This window comes from Eptatretus burgeri, chromosome 12, assembly GCF_056783735.1.
Source record: "Eptatretus burgeri isolate ZD-2024b chromosome 12, Ebu_testis_v1, whole genome shotgun sequence".
NCBI classification, from domain to species: Eukaryota; Metazoa; Chordata; class Myxini; order Myxiniformes; family Myxinidae; genus Eptatretus; species Eptatretus burgeri.
In genome coordinates, this window is record NC_140972.1 from 28,475,372 (window position 1) to 28,494,081 (window position 18,710).

The window sequence follows — 18,710 nt, forward strand, 5'->3', positions numbered from 1 at the left end:
TATTTATATATATATATATATATATATATATATATATATATATATATATATATGTATATATATATATATATATATGTATATATGTATATATATATATATATATATGTATATATGTATATATATATATGTATATATATATATATATATATATATATATATATATATATATATATATATATATATATTGTTGTGGTTACCAAATTCGCAAACCACCATTCAGGTCCCTTAGGTGAGGTATCTCGGTAAGTATATGTGTAGTTAGGCCCAAACCCGTTGTCTAGTGGGAATACATGTCATTCATGCGTGCTGCGACTCTTCAGGATAGCCGTTTTTCTTTTACTATCTTTATTTTGGACCAACCGCCATGATTACCACCACCAACCACGTCTCAACAGTCGTCACAACATCAACCACCCACCACAACGCCGCTTCACCACAACAGCCACGACCTTTCCCGTCACACCTCGCAACCGTCGCATCGCCACCGTTCTTGCGCCGCTTGTGGGTACCGGTATTGGACTCGTGCAGGGCGCGCGCCGAACAGCGTGTACAAAACCACGGATTTTCCGCTCCAAAAACGGATCAAAAACGACTCACGCCCACTTTTGTTCCGTCCAATCGGTGAGCGAGGGGCGATTTGGCCCCGCCTCCAGGGCGTTGGAGGGCGGTCGCTATATGCAAATTCATGGATCAAAATGCATTCACGCCCACTTTTTCTCGGGCCAATGGGGAGCGAGGTGAAAGGTCGAAGGCAGGGGGTCAAAGGCGAAGCCACGGGGCTTATATAAGCGGCTGCGTTCGTCAGAAGTGTCGTCGTCGTGTGCGTTGGAGTTGAGTGCAGTTGGGAAGTTCGCAGGAGGAAGAGTTCGGAGTTGGAGTCGGAGCGAAGAGGACGGAGCTGTGGAGAGGCGGCGAAGGCAGACGAGGGGGTGCTCGCGTCGGTGCCGGGAGCTGCACACCAGGGAGGCCGACGGCGCGACCTGGTCGAGGTGGAGACGCTCGTCGCGGGACCCGAGACAGAGTAAAAATCCTCCTTTCCCCGAGCATCAGCAACCCCCTCCTGTTTCCCCCCGCGCTGAGATAGTGCGACCAAGGGGGCCCCCTTCCCACCCCCTACCAGACACTGTCCGCGAGGCCCGCGGAGTTGAGGCACCATCGCCGCTCCGCGTCTCATCACCAGACGGGTAGGCCCGACCCGGTCTCGGCCTCAGGCCCGCCTCATCCTTGAGAGTGTTCTTTTTCTTGGTTTTGGGTATGTGTTGTCGGCGCCGTGTGTGAAGTAGAATTGTATAAGTGTTGCCGTGTGCTCGGTAGTCGGATAGCTCTGCATTGTGTCTTCGCTTTTACATTTGCTTTTTGTGTAAAATTGCATTGTGTTTCTTTTCCTTTTCTATGTGCTTTTGGTGGAATTGTATATGTGTGCTTTCCGTTCATCGCGAATAAATGTGCTTTATGTTGAACTGTTTCCCGCGTCGCTTCGTCATTTCTCTCATTGAATCCTCATCTTGCTTCACGTAAAGGGTTGGTAGTGGGCTGAATACGCCCGATAATTAATCGAACCGTCGAGGCCGACGATAACACCGCTCGGTTATCCCGATAGTACGGAACGGGTCGCTTAAGTGGTCCGTGTCCGAAGTCGACCTGCGGCGAGGTGCGATCGCCCGGTCTACCCTCCGTGTGGGTACTTAGGTAGGTCGAATTTGGCGAGCAACCCTATCCCACGCGGGGGCCGATTGGCTCGATCGCGGTGAGACCGAAAGGTCCACCCGTGACTGGTTCCCGGCGTTAGTCCGAGAGGGTCACGACTGGATTGTCCGTCCGGTGGGCGACGTGCCGCGATTCGAGTTACGTGGCCGTCAGCACGCCGGCGGGCGCGAATCCGTAACAATATATATATATATATATATATATATATATATATATATATATATATATATATATATATATATATATATATATATATATATATATATATATATATATATATATATATATATATATACACATATATCGCGGATCATTTAGTTTTAAGGAATAGTCAATCAGCGTATTCCATATGGAGGCCCTATTGAGCAGGTTACCTGATTGGATGTAAGTTAGGTATAAATGTATTATAGTCATAATATGATAATATGATTAAGGAAAAGACATAAATTTACATAATTAAAGATGAAGTGCACCGCGTGACCTTCACAACCCGTCAACCCTCCATCTTACAAAAGTAATTTTATAATAAAAATTAAAAATATGTGTGTTTGCAATCGTGCTTACATTTGAAATGATGCAGATAAAACCTGTTTTTGATGCATGCATCATTTAATAAATAAAACCGTCAACCGTCAAATGTCGCGAGTCGTGAGATTAGTGACACGAGTCACGAGGGACGAATCACGGAGAGCGCGAGCTAGCAGCAGGAGAAAAAGACGTGGATGATGGATATACGAAAATGGCTCAGAAAAGGAAAAAATGCAGCTGACGAAAATAAAGAAGATGATGAAAGACATGTTGTGGGAGGAGGAGGAGTAGGAGGAGGAGACGATCATGTCGATGAAGTACCGACAGAAGCTGGCCAACCTGGCCAAGCAGCAACGTTAGCCCTGCAGCTGGAGCCCCAGCGCAGGCAGCCAGGTTGCCATGCTCGGCGGCGGCCTCGGATTGGGTGTGACTGTCAAGCCGCTTCCCGATGATCTTGGAAGTGAGAGAACGAATCAAGTTGTTCTACAGCGGTACCCTGGCCATCTATTTCAGAACAAGAGTCGCTCGTTTGTGTCCTCGTGGTACCAGACTAATGAATGGCTGGAATACAGTGTGCAGACAGATGCAGCATTCTGCTATCCATGTAGGAAGTTTAACACCGCACGCGGCCCAGTGGACTCTACTTTCACAGTGCGAGGCTACCGGAATTGGAAACATGCCGTTGAGAAAGGCAAGGGGTTTCACAAACACGCAACTTCAAAGGAACATTTAACTTGTATTTTGAGGTGGAAGGAGAATGAGAGGCGCATCGATTGTGGTAAGGAGGTTTCCACACTCCTCAATGCTGACCGGCTAAATAGAAACCGGTACTATGTGTCTGCTCTTATAGATGTTGTGGGATTTCTCGCCGAAAATCTGATACCTTTTAAAGGGAGCCTTGATAATTTTGAGGATATGTCAGACTGGCACAGTGGACTCTTCCTCTCGCTTTTAAACTACACACTCAAAAAAAGACACCGAGCTAGCCAAAATAATAAAGCATATCCCACGAAACGCAAGCTATACTAGTCTGGAAATGCAGAATGAACTGATCTGCACATTGAGTAATGTTGTGACAGATGCCATCGTGGAAGAAGTAGACACATCGTGGTTTACCATCAAGGTGGATGGGACGAGGGACCCCACTGAATGTGAGAACATATCAATCATCATTCGCTTTGTATCGGCATCAAATGAAGCAACAGAGCATCTACTCACAATAGCTACAGCCGACGCTGGAGATGCAAAAACATTGACAGACCTAATAATTGCAGAGCTGACAAAAACAGGACTTGACACGTCAAAAATATTAAGTCAGGTGTACGACGGGGCTTCGGTAATGGCTGGGAAGCACGGTGGGGTGAAAAGTTGTTGCAAGAGATATTGGAAAGAGAAATCCCCTATGTGCACTGCTTAAATCACCAACTCCATCTGGTAGTTGTCCACGCACTGGCAGCAGAGAAAGCTGTCACTGATTTCCTCGAGGTTTGTTGTTGCCTGTACAAATTCTTCAGAAAGCCCACTGTTACTGCACAGTATAAAGGTGAGCGGTTAAAACGACTTCTTGATCAAAGGTGGACGGTGTAGTGTCGTGGTAACCACACACTGGGATCTATACCACAGACGGGACATTTAGCCACCGTGTCTGTGATCATAGGATCTTTTAAGGATATCACATCCTGACTGTCGGAGATTGATGCAGAGCGTGCCTACGGTGCAGAGATGAGGATGGAGGCTATTGGGCTTTTGTGGGAAGTCTCTGGGCCTGCCTTCATGTTCATTGCTATCTTTGTACAAAAACTGCTGATGTTGTTAGATGGCCCTAACAGACTCTTGCAGGCAGAGGACATGGACTTGCTAATGGGGTTGGAACTGGTGGCGAGTGCTACAGAGTGCAAGAAGAAACTCCGCTCATAGGATGAGTTCACTGATCTGTGGAACAAGGCCAACGATGCTCACACTTCTACATTTGCATCACCAAAACGGAGACGCACAATGCATAAGAACTTGGAACAGTTTGTAGTTTTGGAGACTACAGGACAAAACAACGACAATGATGAGACGGAACTGCAGAGGGTTTTTTACAGCGCAATTGACACTGTGCTTGGCGAGATCGCTCAGCGCTTCAGTGAGCGCAACACACAACTCGCCCGTTCACTCGCTGCCTTTAATCCTGAAAATGGCACGTTTTTGGATCCCCACTTGCTCCAGCACATCATGACATTAACAAAGTCAACCATCAGTGAAACAGAGTGTGTGGTTGCAAAGCAGTTTATTCGCTCAGAGACAGAAAAGCAGCCAAACGAGAGATGGACAACACAAAAACTCCTCTCAACATACCACCAAACGCTGGAAGCCATGCCAAGTGTAGTGACTGCTATGAGACTTGGACTAACATTTGGTGCGTCCACTGCCATGTGTGAAAACTCATTCTCAACATTGAGGAATGTCTTTACTGACCATCGACGGTCCATGCACCATGCACGCAAGGCACAACTGGTACAGCTGGCCTTCGGAGAGACCTCACACGTAAATGCCTCAATGAATGGAAGGAGAAGGTCCTCAGAAGATTCCACACCGAGACGTGTCGCCTGCAGCTCTTCTGACAGCGAGTACAGCGGTATAAAAACTATACGAGGAGTTCAGATTGTGTGTGTGACTACTGGTGATGCTTGTGTGGTTGTGGTTGCAGTGTGGTTGTGGTCAGCACCCGCCGTGGTCAGCTGCTTTATACTTCTGATATTAAAGTTAAATGTTGTGTTTGGTGCTTTGCATATCCCATATCTAGTGCTTTGTGCATAACCTTACCTCTGTGTCATTGACTGCTTTCAACGCGGACTTTGTGGTATCTTCAGGCTGGTCGTATTTGCTGTTGATCGTTTAACGTGATGATTGCAGGTCATAGCCTACTGTATCTTATTTCAAAGTGCACTGATTATGGTGCCAACCGTTTAGTCATTGTGTCTCTGGTATATTAATTTTCTTATGCCAATTCTTGACAACACCTTGCATAAGTGCACCTGAATTGGTGCCAATTGTCTAATCATTGAATATTTGCATTGTGAATGTGCCAGTTTGTTGTGGCTCTCCTGCATTCGAATAATTTTAGGCCAAAAACATCGGAACATATTAAATCTAGCTGAGATCAATTTGGTTAGTATGCGACGGCAACCTCAGTATGGATGTGTCAATGCTGCATGAATACAATAGTATACCGGGTTCTCAAAAATATTAAATATAATAATTGTGCCCCCCCCATCCAGTTCATATGCCCCCCTTAATACTGAGCCCTGGCTACGGGCCTGTATCAGTGGCATTGCTTGATTGCCGCACTATGTCTGATGCACCCATTATCATCCCAACGAGGGTCGTCAGAGACTTAGAAACTGATTGGTGCTGACACTCCTTGGAGAATTTCCCCATAAATACAGACTTTTCAAGCTTCAGAATGTCCTTACGAACGATTTCAGCTGCCTTTGCCAACACGATAGCTTCCTCGTCAAAGTCACTTTCAAATGCCCTCTTTAGTGCCAGTCCAATGTCATCCTGAAAAGCAAGAAGAACGTTCCTGCCTTGCTTGTGGGCTTGTAAGTCTGGTATGTTGGCTAATATTCGTTCTTTCAGTCTGGTCGAGTGTTATCGAGTAGATGTGTCTGCTCCCAGGTCATTTAGTCTTGAAGTGTACATCTGATTTAAGTCTGCTAGTTTGAACACCGGTGCTACATCATTCTCCATGCTTTCTGCACGACATTCTTCAATATACGAAAGCAGCTCCGCCAGGACATTGCTGTGCAGTTGTTTATCAGAAGAACTTTCTCCGCTCTCAGAGCAATTCACTGACTCTGCTTTCTTGTTGAGTGTTTTTAAGCAATTGCTGTGGTCCATTGCATCTTGGGACATCATATCTCCAGCGCTCAATTTGGCAACTAACATATGGTCTCGCACAATTTCTGCACATCGCCGAACATTTCTGTCTAGTTTCTCCGTCGATGCCTTTTGGAGTTTATTTGATTTTTCACCACAAAAGAAGCAAGCGTCTTGCGATGTTCTGGCTGCACCACCACTGCTGTAGCGAGTGACTTTCTTTTTTGGCGAGTCACTGTTGGTTTCACACTCATCTCTTTTCCTGTTTTCTACCCGTTGAAGTTTGGTATTGTTGTACTTATCCTTGCATTTTTGTGCCATTTAGCTGCATTCGACTTTAGAGTTGAAACAGCTCCCGTTCCATTGTCTAACCTTGATAAGTTTATATTATCTGGAAGACTCTGAAGCTCTTTGAATCTTATCAAATTATCTGCAAGATTATCATAAAGTGTACCAATGTCAATATCAGTCCTCTTTGAATCAGCTTGGCATCACAGTGGTTCTTTTGATATCTCTTGACACAAAATGCATTTTGTCCAATCTATCGGCGATGATGATGATTCAGATGTTGTAGGAGTTTCTGGACGTTGTCTGGGGTCTAAATTTTTGAAGGATTTAGCCATTGTTGGTATTTTGATTACGACACCACCACCACAGCTTCAAAAACTAACAACAGCATGCACTGTGATATGGAGATACTGATCTGAAAGAAGAAGATGAAGGATGAATGAATGGATGAATGCATGTGATATACACAGATTAACTGGAAGAACATTAACTGTGATGCATGGTACAATTACCACATTACACCACGGGCGTAGCCAGGCTGAGGCAAACGAGGCGGTTGCCTCGTCGCTCATTTCCTGAAATATGATCTGGCCTGAGCCCTCTGGCCATCTGAGCTCTCTGGGGAGTAAACTATCAAAGCTACCTGGCAGTGCTCTGAATACTCTTATCTCCACACCTAAATAGGACAATACCCCCCCCACCGCCCCATGTTCATTTAATGTGGTTGAAATGAACATTAACATTTTAAAATTTTGAGCATTGAAATTAGCCAAGAATAGGTTTCTGGGCATCAAAAATGCATTGGCTTCTGGGGGCCGCTCAAGGCCCCCAGACCCCTCGCCGTAATGGCTTCGCGACGTTGGCACTCGCAACACTGCGCTACGCGCACCGTCACATCAACCAGGTTCACCTCTTTTCCCCTCATCGCTTTTGGACCTCTGGCTACGCCCTTGTACACGTTCATATGTTTGTCACCATTTTATCATGTAGCAGCCATTTTGAATTCGGCAGCCATTTTGAATTTGAAAGCCATCTTAGTTAAGAAATGAAGAACATGTGAAACATAAGGGAAAAGTTAGTGACATTTCACATTTCTGGTCAATTTTCCAACCAATCATAGGAAATATATTCATTTATATGGTTGTATCGGTAATTTTGCCCATGGTGGCGGTCATTTTGAAAATGACCGCCATCTTGGAAAAAATTCAGTTGGCCCCATGGCCCACATCTAATATTGTTCAGTAGGTAAAACACTACAACTGTGCAAAGTTTCATGCTTATCACCAAAAGTGCACAATACTTCCACCATTCTGCAGCACTATTCCCTCCGTCGTTCCCTCTGTCCTCTCTACCTCCACTCCCTTCTCTCTCTCCCCTCCCTCCCTCTCTTCCTCTCCCCCCTCCCCCCCAAATCCTCCTATCAGCGAAACGATGGATTGTATTTGCTAGTAACTCATAAAACCGTCCATGGTTCAGCTTCAGGAGAACATTTTTAGCCCTTTTACTGAGCCCCACGACTGCCAGTTATGAATTTCGCAGAACGGTCGAGGTGGCTTCCCAACGCCTGAAGCCCCGAACATTTACATTACATTTGGAAAAAGTTTTAAAATTGATGTTCACCTGCATGTTTGTAATTGTGTTACATGTATTGGCCACAGCGGAACAGGAATTGGCCTTGCAGAAGTTGCAAAAAGAAAAAGTCGAGTTGGAGGAGCGGCTTTGTCGAACAGAGGAAGTACACGCTGACAGGTAAATTGAAAGTGTCTCTGTGTGTCGTCCATGTCTGTATTCACAACCAGAGTTTATTCATTAAGGGAGATGCTCCTGGCAGTGAAGCAAGGGAATACTCCGAGTGCTTGACCATGCTAGTGACCTGAACCATGGGCAGTGCAGCCAGGCATCATAGAATTGGTGGATGGGAGGGAATGAAAGACAGGGCAGTTTCTGCCCAGACAACTGTTTCACCACAAACTCCCATTCAACTTGCACAAAATTGTTAGTCGTCCATGGTTCTTGCTCTTACAGCTTCTAGTTACCTTTTATTTCAAAAACTTTTCACCCCTGTCTGTTTGTCTGTCTGTTTGTTTGTCTGCAAGCAGGATATCTCAGAAAATTGTGGAAGAAATTTGTTGGACAGGTTGGGTGTGTGACAAGGCCGAATTTGTTCGATTTTGGTGAAGATCCGGATCCGGATATGAGAGTTTTTAAAGTGATTCTTCACCATTGAGTGATTGGGCCAAAAACTATACATAGCACAATATCTGAAAAAGTTATGAATTGATTCAGACGAAAGTCGGTGGACAGGTTGGGTGTGTGATGAGGCCAAATTGATTGGATTTTGGTGAAGATCCGGATGCTATAATTTTTTAAGAGATTCTTCAGGCACAGAATATCAACTGGATCTCCTTCGGCTAGCATATGACAGTCAGCTCCTTCAATGCACCTGATCTGGATTCGAGAATTAAAAATTTTTTTAAGTGATTGCCATTGAAAGATGGGAGCAAAAACAATCTCCTGTATGTATTACATGATATTTCAAAAGGTTGTGGATGAGTTATGACAAAACTAGGTGGATGAATTAGTTAGGTGACAGGAACAAGCCAATTTGATTTTGGTTCAGGTCTGGATCCAGATCCGACCTATCAGTGGGATACAAAACATAAACTGTTCAGCCTGGCGGAGGTATGTGCTCTGAGTGTCGTTCTAGTTTACATTTGTTTTCTATACAAGGGGGTCTAGGCTGATGGAGAAACTAAATGCTAAAGGGTAGCAGGTTTTCAAGCTACTAGAGTGTGTGTGGTGGGGGTGGTGGTGGTAGTCGTAGTAGTGAACATGTGAAACACAAAAAGGAGTACCATTGCCCTAAAGAAGAAGAGAATACAAAAGAATCAGCATGCGTAGGAGAGATCATGGATGTGAATGGGTGAGCATATGATGGCATGATGGGCAACGCATTTGATTAGCTGCTGTGAGCAAGACAAGACAATTGACATGGAGATAATTCCATGATCGGGAGAATATGGGGACAATTTATAGGTGGGAAACCAGCCTGGACTTTTGGAGGGTGAGAGGTTTCTTGAGGATGCCTGCGACCTTGGAGAACAGGTAAGAAACAGGGTAGGAGGAGTAAGGTCAGAAGTAAACTCGTATAAAATAGAGGTCCCACCAACCAATGGTGGGAGATTGAGAATCCTTGGTAATCTGCCTCCTATCTGAGACTACAATGGTGTGGAAGGCTTCGTTTTCAACTGTCTCAAGAGGTGCAAAGTGGGAAGCAGGAGGACGAGCTCAGAGTGTGGAGTCATACTCCATTGAGTTCCATAATGAAAGCCTGTGCACCATGATGAGCTCTGTGCAGCCGAGGAGAACCTTAACTCCACAGAGAATACCCAGATAGCGACTTGCCTTCGATGCTCGTTTGAGGATGTGATTCTTTGAGGCCAACTGCACCTCTTCCAGTAATTGTCAAATTAAGTGGATTGTATATTTCATCACCAATCCTCATGGAGACACACTGAGTGAGAGTAAGTGAATTGCCGGCATTGAATGCTGTGATCCAAATTAATGCTGTGCAACTTATCCTGTCCTGGTCTGATTTCACCACTTCACAAGTCATCACTGCCACTTTCTGTTAAACTCTGTTGATTCCATGATATTCCATTGCTGGCTATGTTTATAGGTTGTTCACAGGCCTTTAGTGTACTGTGATAAAGTAAAAATATAAAGGTTGGGGTGGGGCTAAAAATCAGTGGATATCTGTTCTGTGGTATGCGATTTTGTTATTCCCCCCCCCCCTTTAAACATCTATAAGTATTATTCATGAACTGTTACAAATTTGTTAAAGCACATGCTAACTCGCACCTGTAGTCAGTGTTCCTAAATACGAATAGTGATTAGGAAGTGGGATGACAAAAATAACAAGAAAAAGAACAATCAGACCTCGCCAAGACTTCTTTTGTGTGATGTATTTTGTGTGGCATTTGTGTACTGGTGTTACGTAATTAATAAGAGACATAATTAAAACTGCCACTTTATAACTGCTGGCAGTGATGACCAGGTCCCAAGACGTCCCACTTTGATGCAACCCCGCTTTGATTGGACCCCTGACCCTGACCCTGACCCATGACGTAGGTACAATCAGAAGGAACCAAATAGGTACATTGGAGTAATCAGAAGGAACCCAAACAAGCAAAAAGCAAAGATGAAGTCATCAGGAGGAACCTGGATATGATTCACATTTCAGCTGCTACTTCACTACCCTCAAACCCACCCAGGCACAGCCAAGTGCTGTGCCTGGGTGGGTTTGAAAAAAAAACAAAAAAAAAACTTTGAAAACCCAAAAACAACCCATATCAAAAAATTCAATAATTCTGGCTGCTAGACCATGTGCCTGATCAAGTTGAATTTTATAGCATGTATTCCCATCTCTACTAGATCCTAAATGTGAAGTTTCATGTCTATTGATTCAGCAGTTCCAGAGAAAACATTATTTAGTATTTTTCTTCAATCCAATATGGCTGCCAATCCATGTGACCTATCAATTATTCCTAAACTAACTTGTACACCCATGGCTTGGGGAACATTTGTGTGAAGTTCTCCTCTTTGTCCAGCCGTTCTGGAAAAGGTTATTTTTTTAAAATAGGTTTTCGGGTAAATCCAATATGGCTGCCAAACCATGTGACCTATGACATCATATGTATGAACCTTTTCTTCCTCATGGATAGGTGGTCATACGTGTAAAGTTTTGCCTCAATGTGTTCAGCCACTTCAGAGAAAATTTTTGAAGGATTTTTTTTTTTAACAATATGACTGCCAAATTACGTGACCGATGACGTCATCAATTTTTTTCTGTGGACTATTTTATCCCGAGATGAGCCTCAAAAATTTTCAAAGGTGGGGAAAAAAAAAAGAGGAACGAAAGAGTGAAGGTGAGCAGTGATTCTTGATTTTGGTAGTTTTACGAGAAGGGGGTTGCTGGCGAACCTTGAGCGCCATGCGGAAATATGGAGGGGGGGGAGACAGATCGCAGAAAGAGCAGAGAGGCTGGAGAGGAGACAGTAGAAGACAAAGATCACTGACCCACCTGTGGAGAGAGACCGAGACCCAAAAACTCAGCCTCATCACGGAAGATACCAATGATCTGAGATTCTTTGGTTTCCCACAGCATGAAGCCAAGAAAGGTAAGAGGTGGGAGTACCGGCCCAGAGGGGAGAGCAGTTCTCCATCAGGCTGCAGATGAAAGCTTTGTATGTGGTCAAGAGCTTAGGTGTGCCAAGGAAGGACTTTGCACAACGGAGGATGCCCATTCGGCGACTGGCTTTGAAGGCCAGTTTGGAAATGTGGCTTTCCCAGGAAAGATCATGGCAGATAGTGAGACCCAGAAGCTTGACTGAAAGGACTTCTTCAAGAGGGTTGTTGAGAAAGTATATGGGGCGGTCGGGGGGTTCCAGATGGTCCTTTCAGAGAGACATACTGAGAGTGTGAGATTTGTCAGGATTGAAAGAAATGTTCCAAGTGTTGGACCAGTTTGTGATTTTATCCAGATCTGCAGAGTGAAGAGGCTGCCACTTGCCAATCTGAGGGATGAAAGATGGTATGGCAGAGGGTGGAGTCATCAGCATAGAGATAAAAACTATTTTCCTGCGAGTCGGAGAGATCATTGATGAAAACCAGGAAAAGCACAGGGCCCAGAACGTGTCCTTGAGGAACTCCAGCCTGGACAGAAAGAGGGGATGAGAGAACTCCATTAAGGGTCACACGTTGTTGCAACGGGAAAGGAAGTCTGCGAGCCATGAGTGGAGATGTCCTTGGATACCATAGGAAGAGAGTTTGATGAGCAGGGCAGGGTGCCAGACCATATCGAACGCACGCGATACTGTTACGAATCTGGAAGCCATTTGCACACAAACAGACAGCAGTCCCTAAGTTCAGTTATTTCGATAAGTATGTGTTTATAGTTGGGGTCCCGTCCCTATGTTTAATGGGTGATTAAGTGTATGTGCGCTGCGAGTTATTTTGTTGTTATTTTTTTTATATCCAACAGCAACACCACCTGCTTCATTCCGCCACCCAACCAAACCTTCGCGCACCCACTCCATTGCCCACGTGTTTTTGGCTGAAGGCATGGGCGGAGCCTCCATTGCCTCAGATCAAGGCTCCGCTCCGAAGAAGGGCATGGAGCGTTTCCTCCAGCCAATGGGACGCCAGAATACCAGTACTTGCTTCGGCAGTACATATGCAAAAATAGAAACAACTACAGAGCCTCTTCGGGGGGCGGGCCACTGAGACGCCCCAACACACCCCCCGACACACCCCCGTCCAATGAGGAGGTGAGTTACCTCAGGACAGACCCCTCCCACCTCACGTGAGGAATGAGTAATAGTTGGGGGCGATCCGGCTGGCGAAAGGAAGAATCCTCTTCGCCTGGTTGGCCCTCATTTTGCCTGCTGGGATTGTCTCGCTTTGCCTGCTGGCGTTCTCGTCTTGCCCGCAAGTGCTCGTCTCGTCTCATCCGTTCTCGTGCTGGCTGGCGTCCGTTGCGTCATTCCTGGTCCCTGGTGCTTGGTGCGGCGACGAAGGTGTGGGTTAGAGTTCCCCCCCTCTCCCCCGAACCAGCTCGTCTCGACCAGACCGCACGAGGCGGAAAGGTGCCCGACCGAACTCTTACCCTCAGCTCGCCTTCCCTCCCGAGCTGAAGGGTCAAATAAAGGCCAACCGGCCCCATTTATTTTGTGTGTATGTGTCTGTGGCACCCGTCCTGTAAGTAGAGACTGTTAAGTGCCTGTGTTCATTATAAATTGCATATAATTTCTTTTATTCGGGTAACTCTGCTCTTTGTCACCCTCTCCCCATTATAAATAAACCCCTGTTAGATGTACCAGCTCGTTGCCTGTCGTTTCTACCATTGACCCAGCACGGTGCGGGCTTGAGAAATAGTGAGGCCGTCTGTGCCGTAAGTGTTCATTTGGTCCGGCGCGGCTTTGGTAACTTCCGCTCGGTTACGCCGGATCCGAGTCGGTAACAGTGACTCGGTTCGGACAGAGTCGGCCGAGGGTGTGGCTTCCCCGGTAGTTAGACGGCGTGAGTACTTAGGGAAATTGGCATTAGACAAGTGGACCCTACCTCACGCCGTTGAAATATTGGCGACCACGGTCCTTTAAGCGACCCGTCGACTCTGGAGCTATCCGGGATGACGACCTTTCCATTCCGGTGTTCGGTGGGAGACGGCCCAACTGCTCCATCTTGCGGTCGTCCTCGCCACCGACCCCCGGCCCACAACATTTGGCGTCTCGCTTTTGCGATATGTCTAGGGGGATGGCTGTGATCTCATGTCTGGCATTGAGGATCTCCATCCAATGGTTGTTTGTCCATGCTTTATCCATAACTTCTGAGTGTCAAGCAAGGAAGCAGCACATACTTTTTGAAGTCTTTGGTATGACTCGGCCTTGGTTTGAACCGCCATTCACCCAGATTCAGAGCCGATGCTCCAACCATTAAGCCACTGAGTGTCTCATTAGTTGTGTAATTTGCTTATTTATTTTTTGCAGAATGAGGCAAAGTAAAGAAGAGAAGGAGAAATTAAAATTGCAATATTTACATGCTGCACAAGCCATGTCTGGTAAGTTCATCACCAGTTCCTGATTTGCTTTTGTGGCATTTTCTCCACCATTTTCTGAACTAGTTTTGGTCAAATTTGTCACATCTCTACTTTCCAGAACTAGCCATTTCTGAACCACAAAAACTGGTGTTGGAATATCCTTGTTTAGGCTTCTCGTAATGAGAAAGTTTTGTTCGAGCTTAAACTATTGGACTAGTTCAGAACTTGCTGCTGGAGATTAGGCTTATTAGATGTCATAAATTCTAAAATTTATGATTTTATGTGGTGTATTGATGTTTATGGGGTATATCTACGATTCACCAAGGAATTAATTGCCTTATTTATGCTTTGGTAATGTTTGACAAGAGATGAGACACGAGGTGTAATTGTTGAGTCAAGTATAATGCGAGAAATTCGATTTTAAGGCCTGTGGGAAAATCGCAAATTTTGGAGTAATTTATCGTGGCTTCTCAGAATGGAATATTCCAGCATTATAAAACGATTTCTATTGAGAGAGGCTTTCTTGAAAGTTTGTGTGATGGAGTAGAGAGGAGGAGACCCGGGCAAATAAGTCACATTTTGCTTGGTACGGTGCTGCACTGGTATTGTCGCTTCTTTGTCTTATTATCTTGCCAAAACGAAGTTTTTGCAAGATATGTTAGTCAGCTTGTATGTTTTTTGTTTTTTTTTGTCTGTAATCACGTATAAAAAATTCTGCAGAGCACAGTTATCATTGGAAATTTTTGTAACTTCGCATATCAGAGGCCTATAGAGGTCCCTTTCAGCGCATAAAATTTTGAAGGTCAAGGTCAAGTCGCAAATCAGGGGAGCAAATCAGGGGAGTCGACGAAACCCTTATTTTTTGAGTAATTTTGATCGGATCGTCTTCAAACTTCATGGGAATATAGTTCATGGTCTGGCGCTCAGCTGATTAATTTTTGGTGGCGATTGACCTTGACCTTCATGGTTAGCACCTGAGGTCAAACATATTTGACCCCAAGGTCAAATTTTCAAGTTTTAGGAACCATATCGTGTAGTACCTCAAATTGAACACCTCGATGAGTGCTTTCTAGATATGTCAAGCTTGAGACATTATGACGTCATTTGGTGACGTTATGAGGCAAACGCATATTTTTCATGGTTACTCTGTAGAACGATTCTCATCGGAATCTCTCGTAGGCAGATGTTCCTCAAGGAGTCGCTCCTGGTGGATAGCAGCTCTGTTCACCTCAGTGTGACCTTGAATAAGTCACACGTGGTCACCTTTTGGCAAGATACGGGTCAGGGTGACATTGGTTTATTTTTATGTTAATTAATATAAGGTTTCGATCACACTTGACGGACTCACACCTGGAATACTGATCTATTAATGAACCTGTGTGACTGTTGTGAAAATATGAATAATGAAGACGATGCTCAAAAGAAACAAATGTTGCATTTTTAGCTCTTATACGAGCCTCGACGTTGTATATCAAGAAAAAAAAATAGGAGAATGAAATATCGATTATATAATGAAAGAAAAGTATGGTGTATGTTTCATCCCCTACTCTGAGAGGATTTCACCAAGGAAACTGAAACTTTCAGGGATTACTCAGGACATGCTTAGGGTGTGTTTGCTTAAGTTTTGTTTGATTCCATCAAGTTTTGAAAAAAGAAATTTCACCCATCTTGTCACTTTCTTCCTTTGGGGTGAGGGGCGGGAGTGAAATTGGAATTATCCAAACTATATAACCACAATGTATTATATATCCACATAAGCAGCACGTGTGTTTGCTTCATGTACGTAACCACGTTATTTTTATTTTTGGGAGTGATTGAGGCAGCGGTCTGCTGCTTATGCACCACCCAAATATAGGAATGTGTTGCATGCTTTACACCATCGAGGCTCGTATGAGAGCTAACACACAGAACATACAACAAGGGGAGCAGGAGACAAGAGTGGTGGGTGAGGGAAGGAAAAAAAACAGTGTGGAACAGAGACATGAGGAGATCTGTGGAAGGGAGAGGGATGGGGTGGGGTACACAGGGTAAACAAGATGGACACGACAGGGACTTTCAGGAAGCTAATTCCCCCGACCCAATTGTCGTAGTCGGGTGTTAATACTGACCTGGACGGATAGCCAAACGATTTCCCTTGGAGGTGAACAGCCGAGTTCCTTAGAGATTATGGCATGCGCGGGATGGGAGACGGCAAAGCACTTACCAGAGGCATTCACCGGGACAGAGGCACGAGGATTTATACTCGAACCGACAATGAATAGACAGACTCAAGCAACTTTAGTAAATCAGGGTTTAATGAAGATAAATAAAATATTTATATTGGAAATAAATCAAAGCGTAATGATAAAAATAATTCAAAGCATGAGGTAATGTAACGTGAGATAAACTAGAGCTAATTTTGAGACGCCTCCACACAATCTCAAATACAGACAAGGGGAAAGATAAAATAAAGGAAATTCCTCCCTTTATACTGCCACTTAGATTTGTCCAGTGATGGTCTTCTAGAAGCTCAGTGATCGAACTGCGGTGTCCTGCACGGGAAACCGCACCCAAAATTGTGCCCAGCCGCTCTCTGCGGTCACGTACATGAGGTAATTCGTGAGGCGATATTCAACACCAGGGCTCACACCAACCGCTGTGCAGCTTATTCTCATGGACGAATATGCTGACCCCACTCCTCTTTTAACACCAGGTCCGCTCACAATGATGGCCCACCTTCCTCCTCGAACACACAATGGGACAACACCGAGTTCGCTGAGAGGCGTACTCCTATTCCTCTCTCTCTCTCTCTCTCTCTCTCTCTCTGTCTCTCTGTCTCTCTGTCTCTCTGTCTCTCTGTCTCTCTGTCTCTCTGTCTCTCTGTCTCTCTGTCTCTCTGTCTCTCTCTCTCTCCCTGTCTCTCTCTCTCCCTGTCTCTCTGTCTCTCTGTCTCTCTGTCTCTCTGTCTCTCTGTCTCTCTGTCTCTCTCTCTCTCTCTCTCTCTGTCTCTCTGTCTCTCCCTGTCTCTCTCTCTCTCCCTGTCTCTCTGTCTCTCCCTGTCTCTCTCTCTCTCCCTGTCTCTCTGTCTCTCTGTCTCTCTCTCTCTCCCTGTCTCTCTGTCTCTCTCTCTCTCTCTGTCTCTCTCTCTCCCTGTCTCTCCCTGTCTCTCCCTGTCTCTCCCTGGCTCTCCCTGTCTCTCCCTGTCTCTCCCTGTCTCTCCCTGTCTCTCCCTGGCTCTCCCTGGCTCTCCCTGGCTCTCCCTGGCTCTCTCTCTGTCTTTCTCTCATAAACGTACAACTTCCTGACTCAGCCAAACAGTAATGGCTTGTGTCTTGCTCTAGCACGTGGGCGAATTCAATTCACACAGCACAAACACAAAGAATCACGCAGCCTTCATCATGTCGAGGAGAAGCAACCGTAATACCCTTCTCTTCCAACTGCCATCTCCTCATTCGCTTCTCTCCGAACCTTCTGACGTCCACCGACCAATCATAAGCCTCCAGGCATGGCTTGTTGGCACGAAGCCGAGAAGTTGGGGTTTCTGCCTTCTTGGAACGTGCGGCTCTGCTGGTGTTGTTAGAGGAACGTAATTGTTTTATTGCTGGTTTTGTAAATGCAAAAGCATAGGAAAAGGTCACAGGGGGCAATCACATACTGAGAGAAATTAATCTGAAGCCCACCCCCCCCCCCCCCGTGCTGTGACATGTAACAATCTTAAGCTGACCGTTTTCCCTACTTAATTGACATTGAGATGTTTCCTGCTCGTCCATCCACCATGCTGCACAATAAATCCTACCTTTGCTCTAAAATTCCTCCATATACCCCTCAACCACAACAATATATACATATATACAGTATATATACAGTCTCCCCCGCTATATCGCGGTTCACCTATCACGCCCCCGGTTCATCGCGGGTTTTCCCTTGGAACCTAACTAATTTTTATGCGTATTCCCCCGGTATATTGCAGTAATAATATATAAAATATAAATTATTTAAGCAATAAATTATAACGCGTGGCGCTCGACCAGTCACACAATGCACGAGACAAAGTTTCGCTTGTGAACTTCGAATATTTTCTACGTTTTTTCTCCAAGCCCCACGATGCCGTCCAAACGCCCTGCACCTTCTAAGGCTTCTGGCAAGGAACCGAAGCGCCAGAAGAAGGTCCTGACGCTCCACGAGAAGGTTAAGGTGCTCGATATATGCTTCGGGAAGGAAAAAGGTTTGCCTCCGTTGGACGAGCACTGCTCGTACCCAGCACCTCAAAACCGACCAGACCAGACGAGTCGATCTCCAGCACCTCAAACCCAATCACTGCCAAACCGACCAGACCAGACGAGTCGATCTCCAGCACCTCAAACCCAATCACTGCCAAACCGACCAGACCAGATGAGTCGATCTCCAGCACCTCAAACCCAATCACTGCCAAACCGACCAGACCAGACGAGTTGATCTCAGGCACCTCAAACCCGATCACTCCCAAACCGACCAGACCAAACGAGTCGATCTCCGGCACCTCGAACCCGATCACTGCCAAACCGACCAGACCAGACGAGTCAATTTTTTGGGGAGGAGTCAATTGTTATGGTTGTGGAAATTCACAGAACACCATTCAGGCTTCCCAGAGATCAGTTATGTCGATAAGTGTATGTTCAGATTAGATTTCCCCACCGATGTCTCAAGGAAATTATTCGTGTAACCGGGCTGTGATCTTTGAGTCAGCCATTATTCTTTACCTATCTTT

General features: G+C 45.4%; 1 protein-coding gene across 17 annotated transcripts in view; it reads left to right on the plus strand.

The window, feature by feature from the left end:
- CEP152 (centrosomal protein 152) overlaps positions 1-18,710 on the plus strand; it is a 177,380-nt gene that overhangs the window by 127,896 nt on the left and 30,774 nt on the right. For 13 of the 17 annotated variants that reach the window (XM_085849977.1, XM_085849972.1, XM_085849978.1 and 10 more), the window contains 2 exons: positions 8,046-8,136; positions 13,935-14,005. In XM_085849977.1, the coding sequence (XP_085706103.1) occupies positions 8,046-8,136; positions 13,935-14,005 (162 nt within the window). The remainder of the gene's footprint in view (positions 1-8,045; positions 8,137-13,934; positions 14,006-18,710) is intronic. The other 4 variants (XR_015050285.1, XM_085849982.1, XM_085849986.1 and 1 more) reach the window with 1 other exon arrangement.